Source organism: Rhinolophus sinicus, linkage group LG06 (assembly GCF_036562045.2).
Source record: "Rhinolophus sinicus isolate RSC01 linkage group LG06, ASM3656204v1, whole genome shotgun sequence".
Taxonomy (NCBI): Eukaryota; Metazoa; Chordata; class Mammalia; order Chiroptera; family Rhinolophidae; genus Rhinolophus; species Rhinolophus sinicus.
The window spans coordinates 145,486,649-145,510,985 of record NC_133756.1 but is presented as its reverse complement, the minus strand read 5'-3'; the positions used below and the strand labels follow the sequence as shown (position 1 = coordinate 145,510,985).

The 24,337-nt window shown below is 45.4% G+C and overlaps 1 protein-coding gene across 2 annotated transcripts in view; it reads right to left on the bottom strand.

Annotated features, from left to right (window-relative positions):
* Positions 1-12,392: 12,392 nt before the first annotated feature.
* TRIM44 (tripartite motif containing 44) overlaps positions 12,393-24,337 on the bottom strand; it is a 105,133-nt gene continuing 93,188 nt past the window's right edge. The window contains exons 5-6 of one of the 2 annotated variants that reach the window (XM_074336212.1): positions 21,188-21,294; positions 12,393-16,618 (exon numbers count right to left, since the gene is read on the bottom strand). In XM_074336212.1, the coding sequence (XP_074192313.1) occupies positions 16,542-16,618; positions 21,188-21,294 (184 nt within the window). In that variant the 3' untranslated portion in view covers positions 12,393-16,541. The remainder of the gene's footprint in view (positions 16,619-21,187; positions 21,295-24,337) is intronic. The other variant, XM_019738529.2, reaches the window with a different exon arrangement.

Here is a 24,337-nt window from a genome sequence, read left to right as displayed (position 1 = left end):
CCACTTCTCTGCAATCCGCAAACCTCACTCCGCTGTGCTAACTGCAATCTGCGCTTGCCAGCTCAGCCACCATCTTCTTGCTAGCTCCCATTCTTTCTCTCTCTGCTAGCGTAGCCACAGCAGTTATACTAGTGGCCAATGGCTCACTGGTTACAGCTGACGGCCAACTAGCCACAGCTGATGGCCATCCAATCACAGTTGATGGCCATTTACTACCTGAGCCATCACCTTTCTATGTGAGGCTGAGAGCCTGGAAACTGCACTCCTGGCTCTGTCCCCACAGTCAGACGACTTATAATGGAGAGCAATGCTCTTGAGGGGCAACCGGGGATAATAATCTCCCTTCAGGGCAGTTTGGGGCTTGAATCCACCTGTCCTACCAGCTTGTTCTTCATTGCTAACAGCGTGTAATATAGCAACGTGCTACACTACAAGTGGTTCATAATGTTTTTCAATATGCTTTCAAACTCATGAACAGTTGCATACTCTAACCTCTAGGCGGGCAGAGGCTTTCTCCCCAGCTCTTTTCATTCTGCTTCTCAAAGGCGAGGAGAGGATTCCGAAAGGTCAAGGTCAAAATGGAGTGCTCAAGGATTTATGTAATGGGGCCACTATAATAGCAGGTGGAGTGTGCAGGTATAAAGAGGATCCAGAATTACATTTCTTTTCCATCTTGCGGTCTGTGCTCTTGCCTCTTCTTTCATGAAACTGAAATAAAACCGGGCCTGCCCCTGCAAGGAAGGGAAAACGAAGCATAGAGCGGCCAAGAGATAGATAGAAGAACTCCAAACCAAACAAGAATCTCAGGTGAAGCAGTACAGCTCTTGTTTTGAGGAAGAGGATCTTAATTGGGGCTCCCAGCTGGTAGAAATCAGACACAGCAGAAATGAGGAATTCATTTTAGAGCAAAGGTTTGAGAGTGGCAAAGAGGCTGAGGTGCCTGGCTCAACCACCAAACCGGTGTTTTTGGCTACAGTGAACCGGTCAACCTCAGAGCAGACTGAGGGATTGGGACTGGGGAACCACGGGCATCGGGAAGATCAGTTCACTTTCTCCGCTTTAACGTGGCCTAGCAGATGAACTTAAAGCTCCAAGGAGGGTTTCCAAGGGCCAAAAGTCAGGGCGTTAACTCTCTGGGCCACCCCAGTTGCCCCATGACTAGAAGGTCACAGGAAGACGTTGGGGTTGTACTGAAAACCAGGATATCTTTCAGCCAAGCCCCTTGATACCTTCTTCTTCCGGGCTTGTGCCTCTTTAGTTTGGCTTGAGTGATGCAAATCCACACTTCCCAGCAAAACAAAATCATCTCATTAGCGTCCCAGAGAATGTTCCCTGATTGCGGGAAGGAAAGCTGTGATTGTCAATCTAAACAGGGAGGCTTTGGTGATTTTCAAAAGGATTGTTGGCTGCACTGAGCAGGGAGTGAGAAACCCACCCATGATTTTCCGTGGAGTGTTCATTTACATGGACGGCCTCTCAAATACTCTGCTAGTCTCCTGTTGATGGAGACTTAAGTCATTACATTTTTGCCATTAAAAACAATGCTACATGAACATTCTTATGCAAAAGCTTTGTACATGTGTCGTAGTTCTTTCAGTTAGAGAGAATTCTAGAGGTGGGGTTGAATACCACCAAATTTCCTTTCAAAAACCTCTTTTTAATATGTCAATCAATTTATAAGAATGCTAATATTGATCACAACAATTTGACTCCTTGAGGGGTGCCTATGCGCCAGGCACTGTTCATGTATTAGCTTATTTGATCATCTCATCAGCCCGATATGGTAGTTCTATGATTATCCCCACTTTAGAGATGAAGAAACGGGAACACCGGGCACATAAGTTACTTTTTTAAAAAAGATTTTATTGGGGAAGGGGAACAGGACTTTATTGGGGAACAGTGTGTACTTCTGGGACTTTTCCAAGTCAAGTTGTTGTCCTTTCAGTCTTAGTTGTGGAGGGCGCAGCTCAGCTCCAGGTCCAGTTCTATTGTTAGTTGCAGGGGGCGCAGCCCACCATCCCTTGCGGGAGTCAAACCGGAAATCGTGTGGTGAAGAACCCGCGCTCCAACCGAGCCATCTGGCCACCCAGGAGCTGAGCGGCAGCTCGTTGACTTCATTCTAGTTGCGGAGGGAGCAGCTTGCTGGCCCATGTGGGAATCGACCAGGCAGCCCCATTGCCCAGAGCTCGCGCTCTAACCAACTGAGCCACCCGCCTACCCCATAAGTTACTTTTTTAAAGTGACTTAAATGCCAGATCCAGGCATTCTGATACATTATTTCTCCCCAAAGAGTGAAATACCTTTATTTCAGGAAGAGAGTGTGCAGGAGAACTTAACCACCACTGCCCAGGAAAGGAAGCCACTTGGAAGCTTATTGTTAGAAGTGTCACCATCTTGAGTCTTCATTAACAAATCTTTGAGTTTGGTATTGATACAAGGACCTTAAGGTCAAGGTCACAAGAGTATTTCAATCCAAATGTACCTATGAAAACTGTTTTAAATGCTTAATTCAATCAACCTTGTAGTTGTTCTATTTAACCTCTGCCAAACAACTGGTGAAAGTGATTTTTTCCCCCAATGAAATTAACTGGCTGAATTAGTGTTCCGTTGTATTGGGCTTAGAGTACATGAAATGGGATGTTGGGTAAATCCAATTCAAGGCCATAGGTGTGCATTCCTAGAAACAGAATCCCTCAATATGTGTGAAACATCATGATGAGAACTGGGGACCACACAGCTGATAGCTTTTTCCAGGTATGTTTGTGTCCATGAGCTCCTCTGGATGACGTGCCTTTGTCCCTGAGAGAGAAAGGGTCAGAGACTGCTAAGGAAAGGGGCGAGAGGGAGGAGGCAGGGGGAAGACAGCTGTTCTAGCAAGTGGGGATATGTATGCCTTGCTATCGCTAAATGATCTTGCCACATTCCAGTGGATCTAATAATCTCCTAAGAAAATATCACCCTGTGTCTTTTCTTCTCTTGGAAGGGCATGAACTCTGTAAGAGACAGCCCGTGACCACATGGAGGGCATCACGAACACTTTCTATACAAGAAACAGTCATTGCTAACGTACCAGCCTGATGGTACACAACACATGACACATGAACAGTCTGTTGGGGGGATGGGGGGATGGTGTAAAAGTGTCACTAAAATTGTAATGAGGTGGAAAATTGTAATTCCAATAACTCCTTTCAGGGAGATGATTGTGTGGAGTTGGAAGAAATATGTTGAAAGCCATTTGGAAGTGGGTGGGGTGATAACCCCAAAAGGGTAAGCTGGAATAACAACAGATGGTCGCTAAACGGTCCTTTCTAAAAAGGGGTCAAAACTTTTGTTTCTATGAGTGTGGAATGCAGGTTGTGGCACAGCCTCCAATGTCATCCCCTCCCCCCACCCCGCATGCCACACTCATAGGAAGGAGCATACCATTCCTATCATCTAAATAAATGTTGACCTAATATTTAAAGAACAGCAATTTGGAGGGATTCCAAGTCATTCTTCTTCTTGATATGACCATATGTCCCTCTGGTGTTGCACGTCCCACCCCTGTGCTGGCACCTCCCACCCCTGTGCTGGCACCTCCCACCCCTGTGCTGCTGCCTGGCACACTGATGCCCCCACGAGTGCACCTAAAAGGTCAAGTCTCAAGTGCCAGGGAAGGCATTTGAGAACGGTCCGCATTCAACTCTGGTGGAGGCCAAACACAAACTGCCATTTGTAACGACCTTACGCCTCAGTTTCCTCGTCCAGAAACTGATGTCACGGTTAAGCTGGAACACAGACCCGCCCACACACAAGGCTTCCTGAGCACCGGCTCCTGGTACCAGGTGCATTGCTGTGACAGGAAACAACCAAGCAGGCCACTGCGGCCTTTACTGGCCACAACAGCAATCCCAGCATGCAGCTGGAAAAGAACTGGGGACAGGGGCAGACCCAGAGAGAGAAACCATGGTTCGTCAGAGCTGCACCCCACGTTCCAGAGGATGCCTCTTTGACAAGGAAGCCGGCACTTGTGCTGCAAACGGATGTCTGGCAGGTCCTGGCACTATGAATTCCAGTCTGTGGAATGCTTCCCTTCAGCATCCAAGAAGGAAACTTGGGTGACTCCCAGAGGTTCCAATGTGGGCTCTTGGGTCACTAAACAGCCTTTCTCGTCTGAGATAGTTCTTAACCAAATCTGGTTGAGAACTGAGGTTTCCCAACAGCCATGTGACCTTAGGCAAATCATTTAATCTCTTTGGCCTCAGTTTTTTCACCAGTTAAATGAGATCAGTTGGACTCATCTCTAAATCCGTGTTTCCTAAAATTATTACATGGAACACCAGAAAACCATACTCTATTCCCTTCTTGAAGTTCCACAGTGCACATGAACATATTATAAGGTCTTGGCACTTCTTCCCAAGAAGTCTCACAGGAAAGAAACTTGCTGTCATGCAGGGTCTCTGGTCCCGCTCCCCACACAAGCATGCAGGATATGGTGAGGCCGAACAGGAACACCCACAGAGCCATGGATAGGGGAGTCATACCACTACATTCTCATTGGCGGCTGGTCGAGACACAAAAGCAAACATCCACCAGTACCCCAACGAAGGGTCTTCCTGCACCCCCATTTCGCTGGCTGCCAGGCGAGACACAGGAAGTGGGATCCACACGATCCGCCATCTGCCATCCACGCATGCTAGCCCCACTTGCTAGCCACAATCCGCCCTCTGCTTCTCTGCCAACCAACCAACCAACCAACCCCCTAGCGTAGCCCCGGCAGTTATATCAGTGGATAATGGCTAACTGGTAAGCAGCTGTTGGTCACCCAGCCACAGCGGATGGCCATCTAATAACCGAGCCAGCACCTTTCCACGTGAGGCCGAGAGCTGGAAACTGCTCTCTGGGACTCTGTCCGCACTTGCTTTTCGTTTAGTCCACTGTTCTACTTCTCCATTTACTTAACTACAGTACACTTTTTCATGGCTTATGCACATACGATGTCTTCGTCTGCTATACCGAAATACCACAAACTGGATGACTTAGCAACAAAAATGTCTCACAGTTCTGGAAACTGGAAGTCCGAGATCACGGTCAGATTCTGGTGAGGGCCCTCTTCTGCTTTGCAGACCGCTGACCTCTCACTGTGTCCTCACATGGTGGAAAGAGGGTGAGAGAGCTCTCTGGGGTCCCTTCTCTAAGGACACTAATCCAATCATGAGGGTCCCACCTCATGCAAGTTCCACAAAGGACCCACCTCCTAACATCACATTAGCGGGGAGGATTTCAACATAGCAATTTTGAGGAAACAAATATTCAGTGCAAAGCTTTTGGGCAAATACTCTCCATAAAGACTTCAGATGAGTCCAGTTCTCCTGGCATAGCCCCAACACACAGACACATACATCTGTGCACACACAGACACACACATATTCACCCATGGAGACACACATGCTTACATGTGCATGCACACGCACACACCAGAGATAAAGAAGTGTTGGGGTGCTTCAAGGAAGCCTCTTTGTGTTCCCATTGTCCCTCCTTCTTTTGCTAAGATCTTACAATGTTAGAACTGGAAGAGGCAGAGGGATCCTCCAATCTAGCTGACTCTACCCCTCATATTAGGAGTATTTGGAGAAGGGAGTTGATCTGTCAAATGCGGCACAGCTTGTTAGTGGCGGAGCAGGGATGGCAGTTAGGGTTTCCCAACACTCTTCCCTCTTCTCCTGGGAATAGCAGGTGCCTTTCGGTGGCACCACTTGCTTTGGACACTCATGCTGGGGTAGATGTAGCTAAGTGTCTCCTAGTTTTCTGCCTCAAGATGTACTATCTGGAGAAACTCTGCATACAAATGCTATCAAGGTGTCACTCAGTAAGTCCACAAATATTTTTTGAACATCTATTTTGCATCAGGCAATTTTGTCAGATTGGTCACACAGCCGTTAGCGAACAATACAACCGTCAAAGAGTTACAGACAGTACCGGCATGAACAAACAAATACACGTAATTGGAGAGACGTATAATTGATTTGAAAATATAGTTGAGTGGGTGTGGTCTAGAGAGGGCGAGGAAATAGTCCCGGGGAGGAACTGGACGCTAAGCAGAGAAGCCCTGCGGGGGCGACGCAAGGTCAGGCTCCACCGACCACAGCCCTAAGCGGGCTGCATTTTGATGAGTGATGCTCATCAAATAAGTAGTAACGATAAACTACCATTTATGGGGCAGGCACTGGACGAAGCCCTGGAGATCCAGCTGCTCACTGAATTCCTGTTAGTTAATGACAGCGCCCGTTACTAGAACCAAGTCTGTCTTCTTCTAAAACCCAGTATCAGGAGTGAGATCATTCCATTTTCTAGACAGGCCACATGTTGTTTTTCCTGGAGGTACAGCCCTGGGGTTAAATGGTTCATAACGTTAACAGTTTCTCCCTAGCAACTTGGGCTACGTTTTACTTTTCACCTCATTCCATCACTCTTAGGTCTGTCCACCAGAGACCTTCCCCTTCCCCAATAACACACACAAAATCAATTACATTGTATTATCTGATGCCAGTTGTATTTATACCTCAGGAGGGAGAACAGTATGGTTTTTATGAGTGGAGATTTTGTTTTTCCATTCTGTTCCCTCCCAGCGGGGATCTCGATACTTTTTTTCTGAAGTTAGACATTGTGTGCGGGTTTGGACCTGAATTGGCGAGGGAATGGATACACACCACACCTTATTTATTTTCTCTTTTGTGGAAGGGTCTCAGCTTTTTTCAATCCAAATTGAATTCTCTTGCTCTTGAAGAATGACCCAAGCCGAGAAATTTCCCAAACATCTGAAATCTGAGAATTTGTGCCTGGAATCCACGAGGCTCATGGTTTCCAGATGGAGGGACCGGAAGAAGAAGCGGAGGAGGAGAGGAAGGAGGGTGGAAGGATGAAAGGCAAGCAGAAGCCTGAACTCTGGGTCACTTCTGACTGCCTTGTGACCTAGGCCAGCTCTCCTATCTGCTCTGCAAGTTTGCCATTTGACGATGTGCCAGGCCTGAAGAAACGCAGCAGTTGTGTACGTCCTCACAAGACTGTCCCAGGGATTATTAGGGTGTAAGTCATCGTGAAATTGTCTTTTCTCAGGGCAGTGACTCACCTCGATAGGACAATATAAAAGAAAGCCCACGGCTTGTCTATCAAGAGGGGCATACACATTCCAGATGGATTTTTTCACCATCTCAAAAATGACAAATGACAAACACTTCTATACTTCTAGAAATCTTGGCTTGTTTTACACCACTTAACCCTATGCAGAGTGGACCCTGAGATGACCTAATTCTTCCTCCACGTGTCTTGTCCTTATGCCAGAGGCGGGGAAGGGGGCTTAACAGGCAACCTAGTTTGGTGTAAATTAACAGGCAAATACAGTTTGGCCACAAGTGGGCTAGGTATGAGCTCAGAAAGAATGCCCTCGTTTGATCAGACAGGTCAGTGTCTTCTAGGAAAAATAGGAATTTGGGGGAAATAGATGAGAACCCACCTGGTAGCAAATGGGAAATTGATTTAAGTGCTAAGAAAATACCCATTTTTATTGTTATCAGTGGTTTCTTTACCATCATCTCCACCTACCACCGAGCCAAAAACCTTGCTCCTCTATCATGGTTCTTCCTACCTGGAAAAGGCTGAATTTGATACTTGGATATAGCCATCCAGATGGGTCCAAAAGGTCCCAGAAGCCCCAATGTGTAGACAGAAACCACCTGCAACCTCCAGAAGTCTTAATAAAAATGGTGAGGCAACAAACGGTCACCTTCAAGCCAGAGTCCAGTAACAAATGGCCACAGTCAAGCCACACTTGGACTCAATGTTTTCAAGAACCAAGTAAAGCATTCCAGCTCTTCTTAACCTGCCTGATCTCCTGACCTGGGACATGTAAGTGTTTAACTACACTCTGGCCTGGGGAGAAAGCAAGCAGAGGTGAACATATTCTGTGATGGCCTGACTTCAGCAGACTACTCATGTCACCCTGAGGGAGGAGTGGACACTGCCGGCTTCCTCAAGCTGAGCAGTGCGCAGGACTTCTGAACTTCTTGACTATGATGTGAATTTCCTGTTGCTGATTATACTGTTCAGAAGTTAATTATGATTTAATCCCTTCTGCTGCTAAGGGTTTACAAAATGTTGGTTGCAATGTAGTTATAAAAAATAAGTAAAAGACAGAAAGAGAGGAAGGAAGGAAGGAAGGAAGGAAGGAAGGAAGGAAGGAAGGGGGGAGAGGGGAGAGGAGGGAGGGAGAGAGAAAGAAGGTGGGTGGTGGGTGGGATGGGGGAGAAAGACAGACAGAGAGAGAGAGAGAGAGAGAGAGAGAGAAAGTTGTAGCCAATGACACAACTATTATCACCATCAGCAAAAGATGGAGAGGCATGGAAAAATCCCTGCCTGTACACTGAATGGAATGCAGTTGATGAACAGATCATTTCTACATATAACGAACATGGCATGTGCTTTTACAATCATGCAGTGCTGGAAGCAGAGCACGAGGGAGAAAGGATAGTTCCAGTCCCGTGCTTCTGGATTTCTTTATCTTAGGGTCATCAGATCCGGGCCAGGTTGCCACAAAATGCTCACTGACCCATGGGAAATGAATCATGTCTTCATTCCAGGGCGTAATATATGCATTACATCACTATTAGAAGCAAGCAGCTCTGTGGTTGCTGGCTCCAACACGGATTAAGGTCAAAAGTGGCCCTGGAGACCAAACTCCCTAGTGAGGGTTTGCCACACAACTCCACGTATCCTTTGCTTCTGAATTCTTTCTTCTCCTAGCAACCACTACTAAACACCAAGCTTCCCAGGCTGGTATTATGTCCACATAAAGTTTATTCTTCTTCCAAAGAACTGTTGAACTACAAGTGAGACTCTTATTACGAGTTAAATTGTGTTACACCCAACTTGTTGGTGAGAGTCCAGTTCCTTTTATTATACTCCCAATTCGTTGTAATGACGATTGCTTGAAACAAATGGGCAATTGACAGGGGCTTAGACTTCACAGGGATGCTTAAGTGATTTTTAGAGTGGCAGTATTTGCTGTAACAAAATTTGACCTGTAGGTTGGTTATTAGTTTTATTCATCACATCAGAAACTTGGCACATCCATTGTTCATGTCATTATATGCAAAGCATTGTAGCATGAAAGTCACTTCTAAAGCTGTGGAAAAAACACGCTAAACACAAGAGGCTCATGGAACAATAAAACCTCAGGCAGGGGATATTTTGTTTTGTTTAGCTAGATGTTCTGGGGAGTGAAAGGTTTATTCCTTCTACCCCCTAAAAGGTGTTTGTTCTGTTGTTTACAAATTCTTTCCTTCGGAATGTAGTTTCTTTGGGTGTGGTACTCACGGTCATCATTTTGAATATAGTTATATTGTCCTATGATACAATGTGGCTTTTATGCGTTGAGATGTGTATAGAGCTGTTTTGGCACTAAATGCCTCCCTAAAACACTGCTTTTGGAGCTCTTCCGTCTACTTAACATTTTTTGTCTTCTCTATTACTGCCAGCTCTTTTTCTTTCTTGACGTTAAGTTTCCTCTAAAAGTTTGCTTCTCACCCTTAAATTTAATCTGCTCTAGGCTTGGCAACCAGATGGCAAACATTCAGAATTTTGTGTGAGGTAGGAATAAATAGGTTCTAAGTGGGTGCTCGATGGGTAGATGTATGACCTTTCTCTCAGATTTTGTTTCTTACCATTTATTTCAGCTGGTCAGAAGCCTTGTTCCTTAGTTCCTGGTTCTCAGTCAATTCTGAATGGGTCCAGCAGAGGTTCCAGAATTTTCTAGTTCTGTCTCAATTGCTCATTGCCAAACCACTTGTTTGGATTCCATGTTTGGGAACTAGGGATACGTGAAGCCCAAGGTAAAGAAAGGACTGAATCCCCAAAATGGTGTGAAGCTGTGGGCCATTTTTGTAAGGTAAGTGGTACCCTGTGGCCGTGATGTCTAAACTCCATAAATGAAGTAGGAAATAGACAAGCTTCGTTTGTGGTCCTTTTCCAATACTACAAAAGCTGGCCCAATGTCAAGCTCTGGAAGATGCTGTCAGGATGTTTAATTACGGATTCAGTGTCAGAGCTGCCTGACTTTTGAGATTCCAAGTCGATGGCAAGAGAAACCATAACTTTGTCTCTCCTGGTGATTTCATTATTTGTGGCCTCGGAATAAAGAAGATCAAGCACGTCTAATAGTTCCCTCCTTTCAAAAGTGCAGTTCCAGGTAAGAAGACGATGTCATTGCTATCCTTAGCCCTCCTTCCCTCACTGTACATTGTACTTGCATCCTGTACAGAACAGCTCAAAAAAGGGCAAATTCCTTTTCCCCAAGGCCGTACTACACGTGTACGGGGTGGGGGCCGAGATGTCATCCGCCAGTAAAGGTGGAGTGAGTGTAGCTTGGAGCGCTTAACGGCAGGGCTTGGGAGGAAGGACTGCTGGACTTGGGTTTAACTCCTAGCTTCCCATTTTTTAGGGTGTGATCTTGGGCATAATATTTAACTCTCTAAATCTGATTCCTGAGCAAGAAAATAGAGGCTGATACTATTAGTGCTGTGAGAATTAATATGAAAAGCAATGAAGACGGTGCTTAGCCCAGAGAGAGCGCTCACTAAATGAAAGCTATTTTTATTAACAAAAACGAATGATTTTCAACCTGGCGACTTTGACATTTAACAAGTACAGATAACTCAGCGAGCCGGTTATTAACTTGAAGCAAGCTTTTGTCCTTCTTTTCTTTTCTGTGACACCTTCTCTTACTAAAACCGGCAGCCTGACTTTCTGCTAGCTATACTGTACTTACTTCTGGTGCCTTGTGAAGGGCAGGAGACATTCCCGACAGGCTGCAATTTCACCGTTTGAGGAGTGTAAAGGAAATGGGGCCATCTGGAAGCTGGACCAAGCAAAGATCAATGAAACAAAACAGAGCTGGAGCTTTCAGAGGGGTGACACTAACATGACCAAGGGCTGGGGCAGTTGGATGTGGTATTGAGAGCCTGGCACCAGGAAGTAGGGAAGAAAACCTCCAAACACATTGTGGTTTATTAAAACACTGAGCCCTCCAAGTGCTCCAGGGCTTGGCAATCCCGGCTGGCCAGACAGAAGTGTCCTCAGCAGCCGAGGAAGGGAAGTACGGCCTCGTGATTGCTAGAGGAGACAGAGAGTCTGCTGTCCTGGTTTATCAGCGTGGCTCATTGGGTGACCTGGAGTGACTGCACCCCCGCCACATCTTGGACAATTTCTCCAAAGTTCACACGGTCCCCAACTAATGACAGGAGTCTGACGGAAACGAATTTGTTAAAAGGGAACTTAGAGCAGGGTTCACAAACCACAGCTCCTCCACACATACCTGCTGGGGTTTTAGGGTGGATTATTAAAAAATACACTTTAATGCCTTCAGGCAGAACTTGACTTTCTAATTCATACAGTATCTTCTGTCTTGGGTTTTCACATTTGGCCTCTGCGTGTGTGACTTGGTTTCAATGCAACCTCTGATGCTTCTATTACAAACTGGACTAGAATCGCTTCACTTATAACAATCCTCTCTCCTCCTCTGTTATATCAAATGTGTATTTCCAAGGTTCTACAAAGAAAAGTTTGCTGGCCTAACTGTAATTTGCTCTATGAACGTGGTTTTTTTTCTAGAAAATATGGTAAAACTTAAAATTTGACCTTCCCCCTGGTTAATCCAAATTGTAAAGCTTCATGATTTGAAAACATCATGCAGGACCAAGAATTCTTTGGGTTATAATCGACGCTGCTCAGCAAATTTAACGTAAGTATGGACTGTTTTACTTTGAGAAGAAAACATATCAACATAACTCTAAATAATAATGACTTTCATCTGTCCTTTCGCCACTTCCCAGAGCTCTCTGAAGCCACTCCAGAGAAGTCAGGAGTAAATGGGACCCCCACATGCAATATGCAAAACACCCTCATCTCCACATTACCGCAGTGAAGAACACCGACCATCATGAATATTTACACTTAGCACGGTCCTTTGTGCCCAACTCTGAGAGACAAATGGTATTTCCAGTAATAGTTTATTGATTTCCAAATGCACAGGGGCGCCGAGTCCAAACATCCTGGGATAGCGGTAAATCTCTCTTACAAAATAATTTACAGTATGAAAATGATATACTGAAACATTAACTCAAACGTGTAGTTCCCTTGAAAGATTGAGTGTTCCCTTGTTTAATGTAAAGGGAAAGGGGGAAGATGGCTAAGCAGAGACTGACTGCACAGGAAACCAGGCAGAGGATACAGGGCTGGTTGGTTCTTCCCACCCATGCAGTGTGGCCTGTCACTGTAGAAAGACTACCCAGGTTTAACTCCCATTAAGTATAAATCTATTGTCCCCTCAAGGTCATATCAAGCCCAGCATGGGCTCGGTGGCATTGTTTTTTTGCACCAGTATACTCACAACTGTCTTAATTTATTTTCATTTTCCTGCTCTGAGGCTTGTTTTGCTATTGCTGGTGTGATCTCAGTTCCAAATGCTACTGTTTTACCTGTGGGCCCCTGGAGGGCAGGAACTGCCGGGGCCTTATGGCACTTGGAATGGGTTGGCGTGGGGGCTTCAGGAACTCTGCTGGGTAAAGGCAAAATTAATGAGATCTAAAGTCTCCCCTATGAGCCGCCTTTTCTTAGGGCTGGGCTGAGTCCATCCATAATGAGATTTGTTTAAATAGAAAATTCCAGACGTGCTAGGCACACGAGACACACTGCTACTGATTTTCTTATTGAAAAGCATGTATTGAACAGCCGCTATGTGAGTGTGGAGAGTGTTTTCTAGATGGGGGGCAGGATTCCTAGGTCCTGCCACTACTATAAGCTGTGAATTCTGCAGCCGTGCCCTCAGGCCTGACTGGAGTGGTCAGACTGTTAGGTCACCAAAATGGCTGGGTCTCCAAATTTCCTCTATCGTTAGATGAGCTGGAGTAGGGCTGGAGTGCAGTTTCCTTCAGGGATGTCACCTTGGCTCAGTGCTTCAGCAGCTGACAACATTTGCCAAGGACTTTCTCTTCTTGTTAGCATCGTATAAGTAAGCACCTAAGCTCCAATTACCTGGTGACACTTATAATCAGGGCTGGCAGAAACCTACACAAGATAATGAGGCTGCTTTGAATTTCCCTCAGTTCTTCAACTGTGTGTGTACGTGTATGTGTGTATGCATGTACATGCACACATACACACATATCATTTGTGTGTGTGCATACATGCACATATACATATCAGGTATCAGCAAGAAAGTCAAGATTCGCTGGACTCGGAAGCAGCACATTCTCACAGAGCAGACCTGGCTAGCTTTACTATAGAACGAAGATTTCCTTTGCTATGTCCAGTATGGCAGAGGACATTTTCCAATAGTTAGAAGGCAGACACCCTTCAATCATCCTTTTCTGACAAGCTCTATACTCTTGAAGGCCTAGAAACACTTTATTTATGGGAGGAGAGGTGGCACCAAAAGGGAAAGGCTCCCCCAACTCCTGGGGCCAGGCTTAAGGACACGTACTTCAAGTATCTGCTAAAGTGGATGAATAAGGCTACTCGATGCCATTTCTGAGCCCAAACTACAGCCACAAGATGTTGGAAAAGAAGTCATAAAGTGGGCTGGTCAGAGAGCAGTGGGGGGACCGGAAGCCTTTTTCTCCCCCTGTATTTTAGATGCACCATGGGCCACGGAGTTAAGGAGAGCTGGGTTCAAACTCGGGCGCCAATATCTGCTAGCTGTGTCCGTCAAGGCAAGAGACTCTTCCAGCCCAAATCTGTTTTATTGGCTGAGATGGGGGCCTACTACAGGGCCTGGCTCATAGTTCCAACACAGGCCACTTCCCTCCCGGACTGTCAGAGCTGAGACTCCAAGCACTTCTTGGAAGTGCTCTGGTTTTAACGACATCAAATCAAAAGGACAAACCCCCTCTCAGCCTCCAGGCACCCAGTATTTGGAAGGCAGCCAGGGATTGGTGTTAGGACCCAATTCATTCTGCAGGCATTCAGTAGCAGCCTCCCTTGATGACGCTTCCCTCAGGATTTCTGCAAAGCCTGCCATCTGCATCCTAGTCAGGACACACTTTTGAGCACTCTAACTTTTACTGACCTGGCAGGAGGGAAGAAGCCTCATCACATTGGGGCGTAAGGCTGAGCAGCACGCTCCACTCCAGCGTTGGGGGAAGCTGGTGCCACTGCAGGAAGCATCCCAGTTCTTACATTGATAAATGCTGCCGGCAGGAGCTCAGGAAGCTGGGCAGAAGCTGCCGCATGGGGCTTAATGCTTCACTGGTTAAAGTTTTATCAGGTGCTGAAGACAGCAGGAGCCCATAAAGCAAATCTGAAATCCTTTCTAAGTGAAAGCAAAAGTGCTTTCCTTGAGGATTACAGAGATATGATAATTTACTGAGTCAGGCTGGCAAGTATTTTTATATTTCCGTTCATACCCACTGCATAAATGCTTGGGTTTCCCAAAGCCTGAGAAGTAGTAACACACGGTCAGGTATGGAGAGACCAACGGTCTGACCGTTCTCTGCTAAGATAAGGCTACTATGTAGAGATGAAAAACTAATTATTTGGAAAAGGGAAGAGAAGCTTCCAAATCCTAAAGTCTTCTAATCTTCTGATGTTTAAACTCTTTCAAGAGTGGCCATTGGTCCTTCCTTAAGGGTCGTTTTGTTGGATACGCTGGGGGTTGTCATTAGTGGTGTGCCAAATTCTCTAGCATCTGCGGGCAGATGGGGAAAGCACTGAAATTGTCTTAGCCATTTGTTAGCCACCAGTTTGAGAGAAAAATACCTAAAAAAAAATTATTATTTTTTTTTAACAGCCCAAACTCCTCTCAAATCTGTAAGTCCTGACATATTTAGCGAGCTCGGATAATCCTACCCCAGAAGTATATATGCCTGATATCTGCCTGGAATCAAAGGAATAATCAATTCATAGCATGCACAGCATTGACCGAGGATATAAATAGGATTCTACAGTAAGTGAGTATTGTTTCTGCCTCAAAATTATCCGCACACACACAACCAGCTGGCCCTAAAGCTTTGCGGCAGGCACACAGGTCGCAGGCAGCCAGGTAGGCAGGCAGGTAGGCAGGCACAGGGGTTCCCCCCAGTGCAGGCTCCTTTGGTTCTGCCTCAGGCACTACAAGGCTAGGCCCTGGGTCAGTAGCATCGCCTGGGCTGCTTGGATACGGTTCCAACTGTGTTTCTCAGAAAAGAAGAGCAAGACCACTACAGGCAGCTGAGAGGGACCACACCGCTCACCTGCAAGTAACAATGACCTGTGAAGTCTCCCATTTCATCTTCACTCAGTTTATGCGCATGAACATTCTATTTCATAATGTAACAGTGTTTGTTTTATCTAAAAATAAGGTCATGCCCAGACGCCAAACGGTGTGTTAAGTGTTACTGAGCTTGCAGTGTTGTATTCTCTAAGACATCACTGCTCCTCTGAGCTCAAACAACTTGGTTGTAAGGGAACGTGACCTGGGGGTGGGGCACGGCCAGGAGTCCAACCACTAGGGATCTCTGCTCATGTGACTGAAGAGGGGAGAGCAGGGCGGGAAGATGAGCTGAAGGTTTGTTAGTGGGGAGTACCAAGGGGAGAGGGGTTCCAGCTGGACTACACGGAACTTGGAGCTTGATTCAGCACACGACAGAGGGACAATTCTCCCCACTTTGCATTTAAGCCAAAGTAGGCTAGGCTGGGGGAGGGGGGCGAAAACCTACACTGAAAATTCCCATTTGGTAAGATACATTCCAGCCTTTCATGGGACAAGATCCACAAAACCTGCAGAATTCACCCAAACAATTCAGGTTCCATCACATCCGTTAGAGACTCTTTTGGAGACTCAGGCAATTTGAGTTCAGAAACACTGATTTCAACTTTTAATCAGACGTCTTTGGTCCTCTCTTTTAAGGGTCATTTCCTTGCTACCTCTTCAATTATTTTTTTTTTCATTTCCACAGCACTGAATTATGAATCTGAAGTCCTGATAACCTCATGTACTAAAAATATCTCTCTATTTCTAAATATGACCTCTTTCTCCAACCCTGTTTTCAAGCCATCCACCTTATTTCATGACACACGTTTTCACACATGCATAACAGAACTTTAGAGACTATCTACTGGGCGTGGCCCCACTTTGCCATCAGTTGTTTCATGCTTCAATATGAATGAAGTGGGTTTTATTAGCGAGTAGGAAAAAAAATTCTGACTGCCCTTCAAGATTACTCCAGATCCTTCTTAACGAGGAGATGCTGTTTGGGGGTACAACATTACGGGGCTGACTTTCCTGAGTGAGTTCAAAGCAGCCGCTGAGGTATTACCCGAAGGACCCCTCTTAATCGCTCCTGGCGGGTTGATCAAAGGGGCATTCTTCCTTGACCTACCACGATGGGAGAATGAGAAGCAGTCAGTAAGCATAAAACTGGTCGTCCCTTGGAGACACAGGTGCCTGCTGTGGAGCTGGGGACGATTCCGGTAGAAGGACCTTTGTTGCTGGGCAGCTTTCACAGAAATCAGAAGCCGTTACATACACGCTGTCACATACACACGGGGAAGGAAGGATTTTCCACTGGGGATGGCAAGCCTTCAGGTGTCCTCTTCTTCGCCGGCACCACTGCAAAGGAAAGGAGACCTGGTGAGTTAAGGCAGCACAGGAAGGGGAGGCAGCCCGGTCTACTGTTTGAGGGCACAGTTCTGTGTGGACGTCCCTGAGTCCAGTCCTGACCCCCCCACGGCTGGACGCTGTGGCTGTGGCCAAGTCACACTCAGCCTCTCTAAATTCTCATGTGACTACATGGAAAAATGATGACAAGAAAACCTCCTTTCTTGGGTTATGGGAGGACTAAGCAAGGTAATACATGTAAAATGCACAGGGCCTGGTACACAATGAGTGAATAGCTATTTAAAGGACTAGGTGAGGGTCATACTATTTTTTTTTTAACTTACTTGACAAAATAAGTTGCTGACAAAAATAAGGAGTTTGACTTCCCCTAAGCCTCACGCTGTCTACTGTTAGGAGAGAAAAACAAAAAGAAGCCAGCATTCTGCACTCCCAATGGCACTTCTCACATGGAACAGAGCCAAGGTTTCAATTCATGCCACAGGGACAGCCACTGGGTTCAAATGTCACCTCTTCAGAGAAGGCGCTCTATCCAGGTAGGAGCCGTTGATTCTTCTCCATCTCCGTCTATGTCTTTCATAGCCCTTAGCACATCTTATACATTGTTTGCTAGTTACTCTCTCCTCTACCCCTCACTAGAGCATGAGTGGCAATACTGCATATTTTATTAACGACTATTTAGTATTAGTATTGTGCTAGGCACATAGGTGTGTTCAATAAATAGTTGTTTTTTAAAAGAGAGTGAGAAATAAAAGCAACAGGAAGGTGGGAGGGACGAGGAAGGAAGGGAGGAAAGATGGAAGGAGGGAGGGAAAGGAGAAGGGAGTGAGGGAGGGAGGGAAGGAGGGATGGGAGGAGGGAGGGAGGGAGGGAGGGAGAGAGGGGAGGAGGGAGGGAAGGAGGGAGGGAGTTGAAAGGCACAGTCATTGCTGTCCTGGCGGAGGATCCCAGATGTCAGTGACATTCCAGTGGCCACCAAAGGAGAGGTGAGTCCCAGAGGATGGCTAGGAGCTCAGCCGCTCAGGGTTACAGCCTCCCTGGCTTGGTCCTGGGAGAGAACATTGTTGACCCAGGGACTGGGGCAAGAAGGCAGGGCCAGCAAAAGCGAGGGGGCAGGAGAACGCACACTAAGAAAGGGGAAAGCAACATGCTCAGTTTCGCCTCTAGAGGCCACACCCCCGAAAACCATAGCAAGAGGCAACCTGACCAAGCGCTGTGTGTGCGCCAGGGGCACTGAGCTCAGCGCCTCACCCACCCTGGAACTCCTCACAACATCTGACCATGTAGGGACTGTTATTTTTCTCACCCCCATTTTCCACATGAAGAAAGTGAAGCTCCGAGAGACCCAAAATCCTCCGTTGGTCCCGTAGTAAGTAGTAAGGTCGGAGTCCTTAAAACTTCCGGATTAGTTTTGGATGGAAGTGTGAAGTTTGGATGAAGTGTGAAGCAGTCAAGCTCGGTACTTGGAAAGGAGGTAAAAGCTCCTTCCTCCTGTAGAGACAGGAGCTAAAGACGACGGGAGGCCTGGCCTACACCAGCTCCCAGCTATGACCTGGAAATATTTCTCTCACAAGGGATTATCTATGTTTATACAAAATCTGTGTCCTTTTACCTCCATTTGGGAAAGACTTTAAAGGGAAAAACATCCTACGCAACTAACTTGTAGTCCTTCTGCTAAGAATGAAAATATCGCAAGACAACGGAGCCTGATATTAAGGTAAGTGGACTCCAGGAGCCAAAAGCACCGACTCAGCAACTGTTACTACCCCAACTCTGCCCTATTTCCACGTCCTTTTCCTGCCTGTTGTCCAATCACAGGATGAAGGGAATGTGCTAGGAAGGGCTGGACAGTGGATCGTCGTTCCGGAGCAGGGCTTGGTGGCATCTGTCCCAAAGGGAACAAAGGGCCTTTTATGAGAGCTTCTCACCAGAATCAGGGCCCAGTTGGACTTGGCGCCATATTCTCCCCCTTGGTGTCATATCCAAAGCAAGCTCGTATTGTTCTCTTGTCAATTTTCCTTCAAGTAGGAGAGGTCTAGCATGGTGACTGTGCCCTCTCCTAAGTCAGAGTTCACTTTTCAGCATTCTTAACTTGAGACGCATAGTTGATATGGTTCATAAACCTACTGAAATTATGTACAAAATTTTGTCTGTGGACTCCTTTGTCTGAGAGCAGCCATCATGCTCATCGTAGTCACAAAGAGACCAACAACCCACCCACACGGAGTGGAATGAAATTATAAATAAAGTGCTTTTTGAGTTGCCAGGTTGTTTATTATAAGACTTGTAGAGTTGGCATGGGGAAAAGGTCAGAAGCCGTGACTGGTCAAATCGTTTCTTATTACCCTAAAAGAGATCTGCTCTGGGTCCTAAAAGATATACTTCATCTTAAAAGCACAAGACCTTGGGATTCTGGCATCTTATTGATTGATTCTTGCATTACGTTCTACTGCGTGTGAGGCACGATGCCAGGCACGACGAGTGAAAGAGACAGTGGTTGTTCTCATGGGCTTTACAGCCAAGAGACAGAGGGCGGGGGGGGCGGGAGAGAGAGAGAGAGAGAGAGAGAGAGAGAGAGAATTTTTTCCAGAATAGCATCTTCGAATCAAGTATGTTTTCATAATTACTTACTAACTTGTTTATCACAATAAGAAAAAGAATCCGAATTGAATTTATAACAGCTTTGTTTACCTTCTGTGTGGTCTCTCCTTGAGGGTTAACAATATAATTAGTGTGAGCTATCAAGTGAATGTTCCTTCTTCACTTTGTATATGTTCATAAGATTTTATCTTCAATTGTCTATAAAAGTCTTTCTTAAAGGGAAGTAACACAGGCTTCCACCTCAGCCACATTTGCCCTCTGAAACATCTACCAGCCATCCTTAGATTGCAATGGGAGTGGTATTCAGAGATTATTGAAATTCTTTTTAATGTCTATTTTGTTGTTGTTTTGAGAAGGAACTAAGGGTGTTAGATAGAGAGCCCATTTTATAGTAGGTATTTACGTAATCGTTTTGAAGTCACCAGAATAAATAAGCTAGGTTTGAATCCCTGCTCTGGCACTAGCGAGCTGTGGGACCTTTGGTGAGTTACTCAACCTCTCTGAGCCTGTTTCCCCACGGTAATACTATATGTATCGTAACAGGGTTCCTGTAAATGTTTTATGTATTTTATGCAATATAAATGATTAAAAATGGTGGCTCCCTTCTTTGACTTCCCTTCCTTCCCGAATCAACACCCTGCCTCATCCTAACTTTCCTTCAGTGTGCCTAGCTTTGGCATCTAAAACACGACATTCCAGAGCGAGTATGGACCTATCCCCAAAAGCCCTTCAAGTATCTAGAGAGCATCACTGTCTTCTTTACTCGCTAGGAGTTTTTTTATAGCAACTCCAGACATAATGAAATACAGGTATTGAGTAGAAAGAAAGGCTGACGTCTGTGGTTCTAAGCCTTCTGCTTGCCAGGCTGTAGGAAAGTCAGCCCCTACCAAACACTGGTGAGGACAAACACTGAATGATGCCTCGCTTAGCGGGTCTTGGTCACAGGCTGATCTAGTTAGGGAGTGCTATTCTATCTAAAAAGCAGTGGTTTTAAAATTGGGGTCAGACATACCCTCCTGGTACATAATGAGTGTTCCAGGGGAAATTTGGGCATGGGTAATTTTGAGGAAATAAACGTCCAGATCCCTAACTGACATATCTATTCTTTCTTAAAACTGGCCTAAGAATGTGCCTGTGATCTATAGGTTCTTTCTTCCCACTCCCACTTTTACAATCAGCTTGCTCCCACTTCAGAAAAAGAAATGCATACCTCTCACCCCCCCGAATCTTACCATGGGACAATTTTAGAACGCCTTGTTTCTAAGAGGAGTCCCATGAGAGCAGGGCGAGAAATTGCCTCCTGGCAAGGTTGTGTGTCTTTACCTGTCAATTCAGAGACTAAGAATTCATCCTCAGAAGTGACATGGTTGTCACAAGGTGTGTACTAATACGTTTATCTGAATTGAAAACAAAATGAAATCAGACTTGGGTCTGACAGACAGCAAGACTACTTTGGCTGGAGGGTTTGACCATAAAAACCATCTTTGTCATTTAGATTATATAGTGAATCTTGTCTGTAAATTTAATAAGCTAAATCTTCAGTACCAAAGTTTAGACAAAAACATATATAAAGCTCATAGTATGTAACTTTGTCAAAAACCACATCGTTTTCAACTATCGAAATTTGACATAATTTTAGGAGTTAACTTAAAAATGGGCAAGGAGGCACATAATTTTTCTAAATCATTTTAGGGATAGAAGGACTAAAAGGTTAGCTAAAGGAATCGAGAGGCCCTAAATCCTGACTGGGAGTGGGGTGTGACATTTAACACTGCCCTGGCTGGGGGTGAGGGCACAGTGACAGAGTGAAACGAAGGAGCCCTAGCCAGGAGAACGCGTGTCCCCTGGGTCAGTTGGGCACACTGTCTGATGAGGAATCCTTTTTGTCTTGTGGTGCCTGGGACACTGAAGGAATTGTCAGAGGCTTGCCACGAGCCCCAGTGACCGTCAGCCCCTACACACCTGCTGATAAAGTGACTGTGTCAGGGAGAGTTTCACTTCCCCATGATGTCTTAGTCCGTATAGACACACACCTCAGCTTTTCAGGTTGTCTCCAGAGCAGGCGGCTTCTAAGAGGAAGTTAATAAAGGAGGTAGTAGGCACGCTGACCTGACGCGTTTAATAGTTTCTTTTCCTGAGAATATAATACAGCTTAATTTGGTTTGGCATCACTCATATCTGCTGAGTCCCTGGCTATTTATTCATTATTGCTATAAAAGGATTATTCAACTCTGGAGGACAGAGAAATTAAGGGGTATCACAAGGGAGGAAGGCTAGATTCAGCTGAGATTCAAAAAGACAGATTTAGTATTCCCTAAGAATGAAGCCACACAGGTATTGTACGACGAGCTAACTGGAAAGTCTATTCACCATCTGAGGCTGTGGCTGCTCAGTTCTAGTACGTATGGGATGAGCCCGGGTCGGGGGACGGGCCAAACGCCCAGCTCCAGAAACACTTCCTTACGACACAGAGCAGAGCTGCCACTTTTGTCTCCCATATCACCTGTCCCCACAGCCTGGGCTGAGAGAGAGGGGGTTTCCTGCACTGCAGGGAATCAGAACTTGTATATTTAGCTGCCACCTGTGGAACTCAGTGAACTAGAAACGTAAGATAAAGTAAAATGTCCTCAGTTTATCCTGGGTGAACTGACAAAAACATGAGTTCTAGTCCTGACTTTGCTGTATGACTCTGGGACCCAGTGTCCTCAAATGGGAAATGAGGATGCCTTGCATTTTAAGTGAAATTTAGGAAAATTCCAAACCAGACAATCCAACTCACACACACTTGACGAGTTAATTAATTAGCTCTCACACTGTTTTCTCTCTTGCTTCCTGTGCATTTCTCTGTTTCCCATTCCTCTCCAATCTGAAGTGTGGCCTAAATGTTCCACGTTCTTTCACCTTTTTGTCTGGCTGGGCCCAAACAGCAGGTTGATTAATAGCACTGTTTGATCAGTGCCTAGTACAGACCCTGATGTGAGCAAAAAGCTCCATGATTCCTCCAATTTGTCAGGGTTCTTCAAAAAGTCTGAGGTGCCTCTAGCCTTGTTGCATCTTTCTTCTCAAATCATAGGAAAGACGAAAAGAAGGGCTCTTCTGTCTCTGGATCATACTGTACTTTATCCTGTGAACTGCCTCTCGTTCAAGAATAACCACTATTTACAGGGGGCTGACTTAATGTTCCACATACTGTGCTAAGGAATTTATATATAACACAATCTCGCCAAACCCCAACAGTAGCTTTGGGTAGGTATTATTACCTCCATTTTACAGATGAGAAAATTAAGGCCAAGAGAAGCTACCTGGCTTGCTCAAGGTTTACGGCTTATAAATGGCAGAGCTAGATCATATGGTCTCTAGAACCCTCAGAAATGACACTGAACTTGAGGGAGAGGTGAGACGTGAACCTGTATCTTCTGACCCCCAGTTTACCGAGCTATTAAGTGACAGCCACTTAAATTCTATGAGGCCCAATTTTTTCCCCTAAAAATGGGATAATAACATCCTACCTCCAAGGGTTGTTGTTGTGAAATGGAAGGCACATGCAGGCTCTTTTTTAAGATGAAAAAATGGCAGGAAGGTTAGGATTACTACAGAAGAGGGGGGGAAAAGACACAGGGTTTGTCTCTCCGCCCTCACAGCTGTCTCTGTCTCTACACACCTACGTTAGGTGCTCTCAGAGAAGCCTGGGTCTCTAGCGCTGCCTCAGGTACACACTCTGACCACACTACAGACTTGGATCTCCATGTACCTTGCATCTTGTTTACCATTTTTACAGGTGGCTACCCTTCTTGCATCCCCCAGGTGGCCGGTTTCGATGGAAGATGGAAAGGCAGCAGCGGGCCTGTTCAGACAGTGCCCGTCTAGAGGGAGATACCTGCACAGAAGTAACAGGCAGGGCTATTAGCTCACCAATGTCTCAACTGTGCTTACGACTCCTCGCTTTAGTACTGAGTCTTCCGTTGCTACTGCTGCTGGATTCCTAATGGAATAATTTCCAGCCTTCTTTTTTATTTTAATTCAAAAAGTAACTTTATCCTTTTTGCCAATCTGTAACAAGTATTGCTTCTATAAAAAGGGGGGGGGGAACCCTCTAGTGTTATCCACCAGTGATAATAGCCATTAACACCTTGAAATATATTTATCTGTCCTCCTTGTATGCACATATAAAAATACATACTTCACAGGCTTTCATAATCTGCCTTTCCATTCAACTAGCAACCATGAATATCTTCCTTATCAAGAACTGTATGATATCTAAAAGATTATGATTCATGACTGTATTGTATGGATTTACCATACCTAATGTCGGACACAATTATTTCTACTGTTTTACTATTACCTACATCTCTGGGACACACATTCAGGTCGATGAATTTTTAGGTTCATCCTTAATAATTTCCAAAAAATAATTTGGGAAACTCCTGGGTCAAAGGTTTTGTTTTTAATTAACTTTATTTTTTTTAGAATAGCTTAAGACTTACAGAAAAACTACAAAGAAAACACAGAGGGTTCAAATACCTCTACTTTTCTCTATTATTACCATCTCACATTAGTATTGTACAATGAACCGATATTGGTTCATTAACTGAAGTTCACATTTTATTCAGATTTCCTTAATTTCTTCCTAATGTCCTTTTTTTCCTGGTCCAGATGTCACCCAAGATACATTACTTTTAGTCATCATGTGTCCTGAGGCTCCTTGTGGCTGGGACAGTTTTTCAGACTTCCTTGTTTTTCATTACTGCGACCATTTTGAGGAGACCTGGTCAGGTATTTTGTAGAATGTCCCTCCATTGGGATTTGTCTGATGTTTTTCTCATGATTAGGCTCTGGTTATGGGCCCTTAGAAGGAAAACTCCATTCTCATCATGTCGTATCAGGGGTACATACCATCAACACGACAGCTTGATGATGTGGACCTCGATCACCGAGCGGAAGCAGCGTTGAAGGTTTTTCCCCTGTGAAGTCACTCTTCTCCCCCTTCCCACACTGTCCTCTTTGGAAGGTGGTCGCTGTGAGCCACCCACACCTAAGGAGTGAGGGGTTACACTCCCTGCTGTTGAGGGTAGGGTGTCTACACCAATTATTTGAAATTCTTTTTGAACAGAT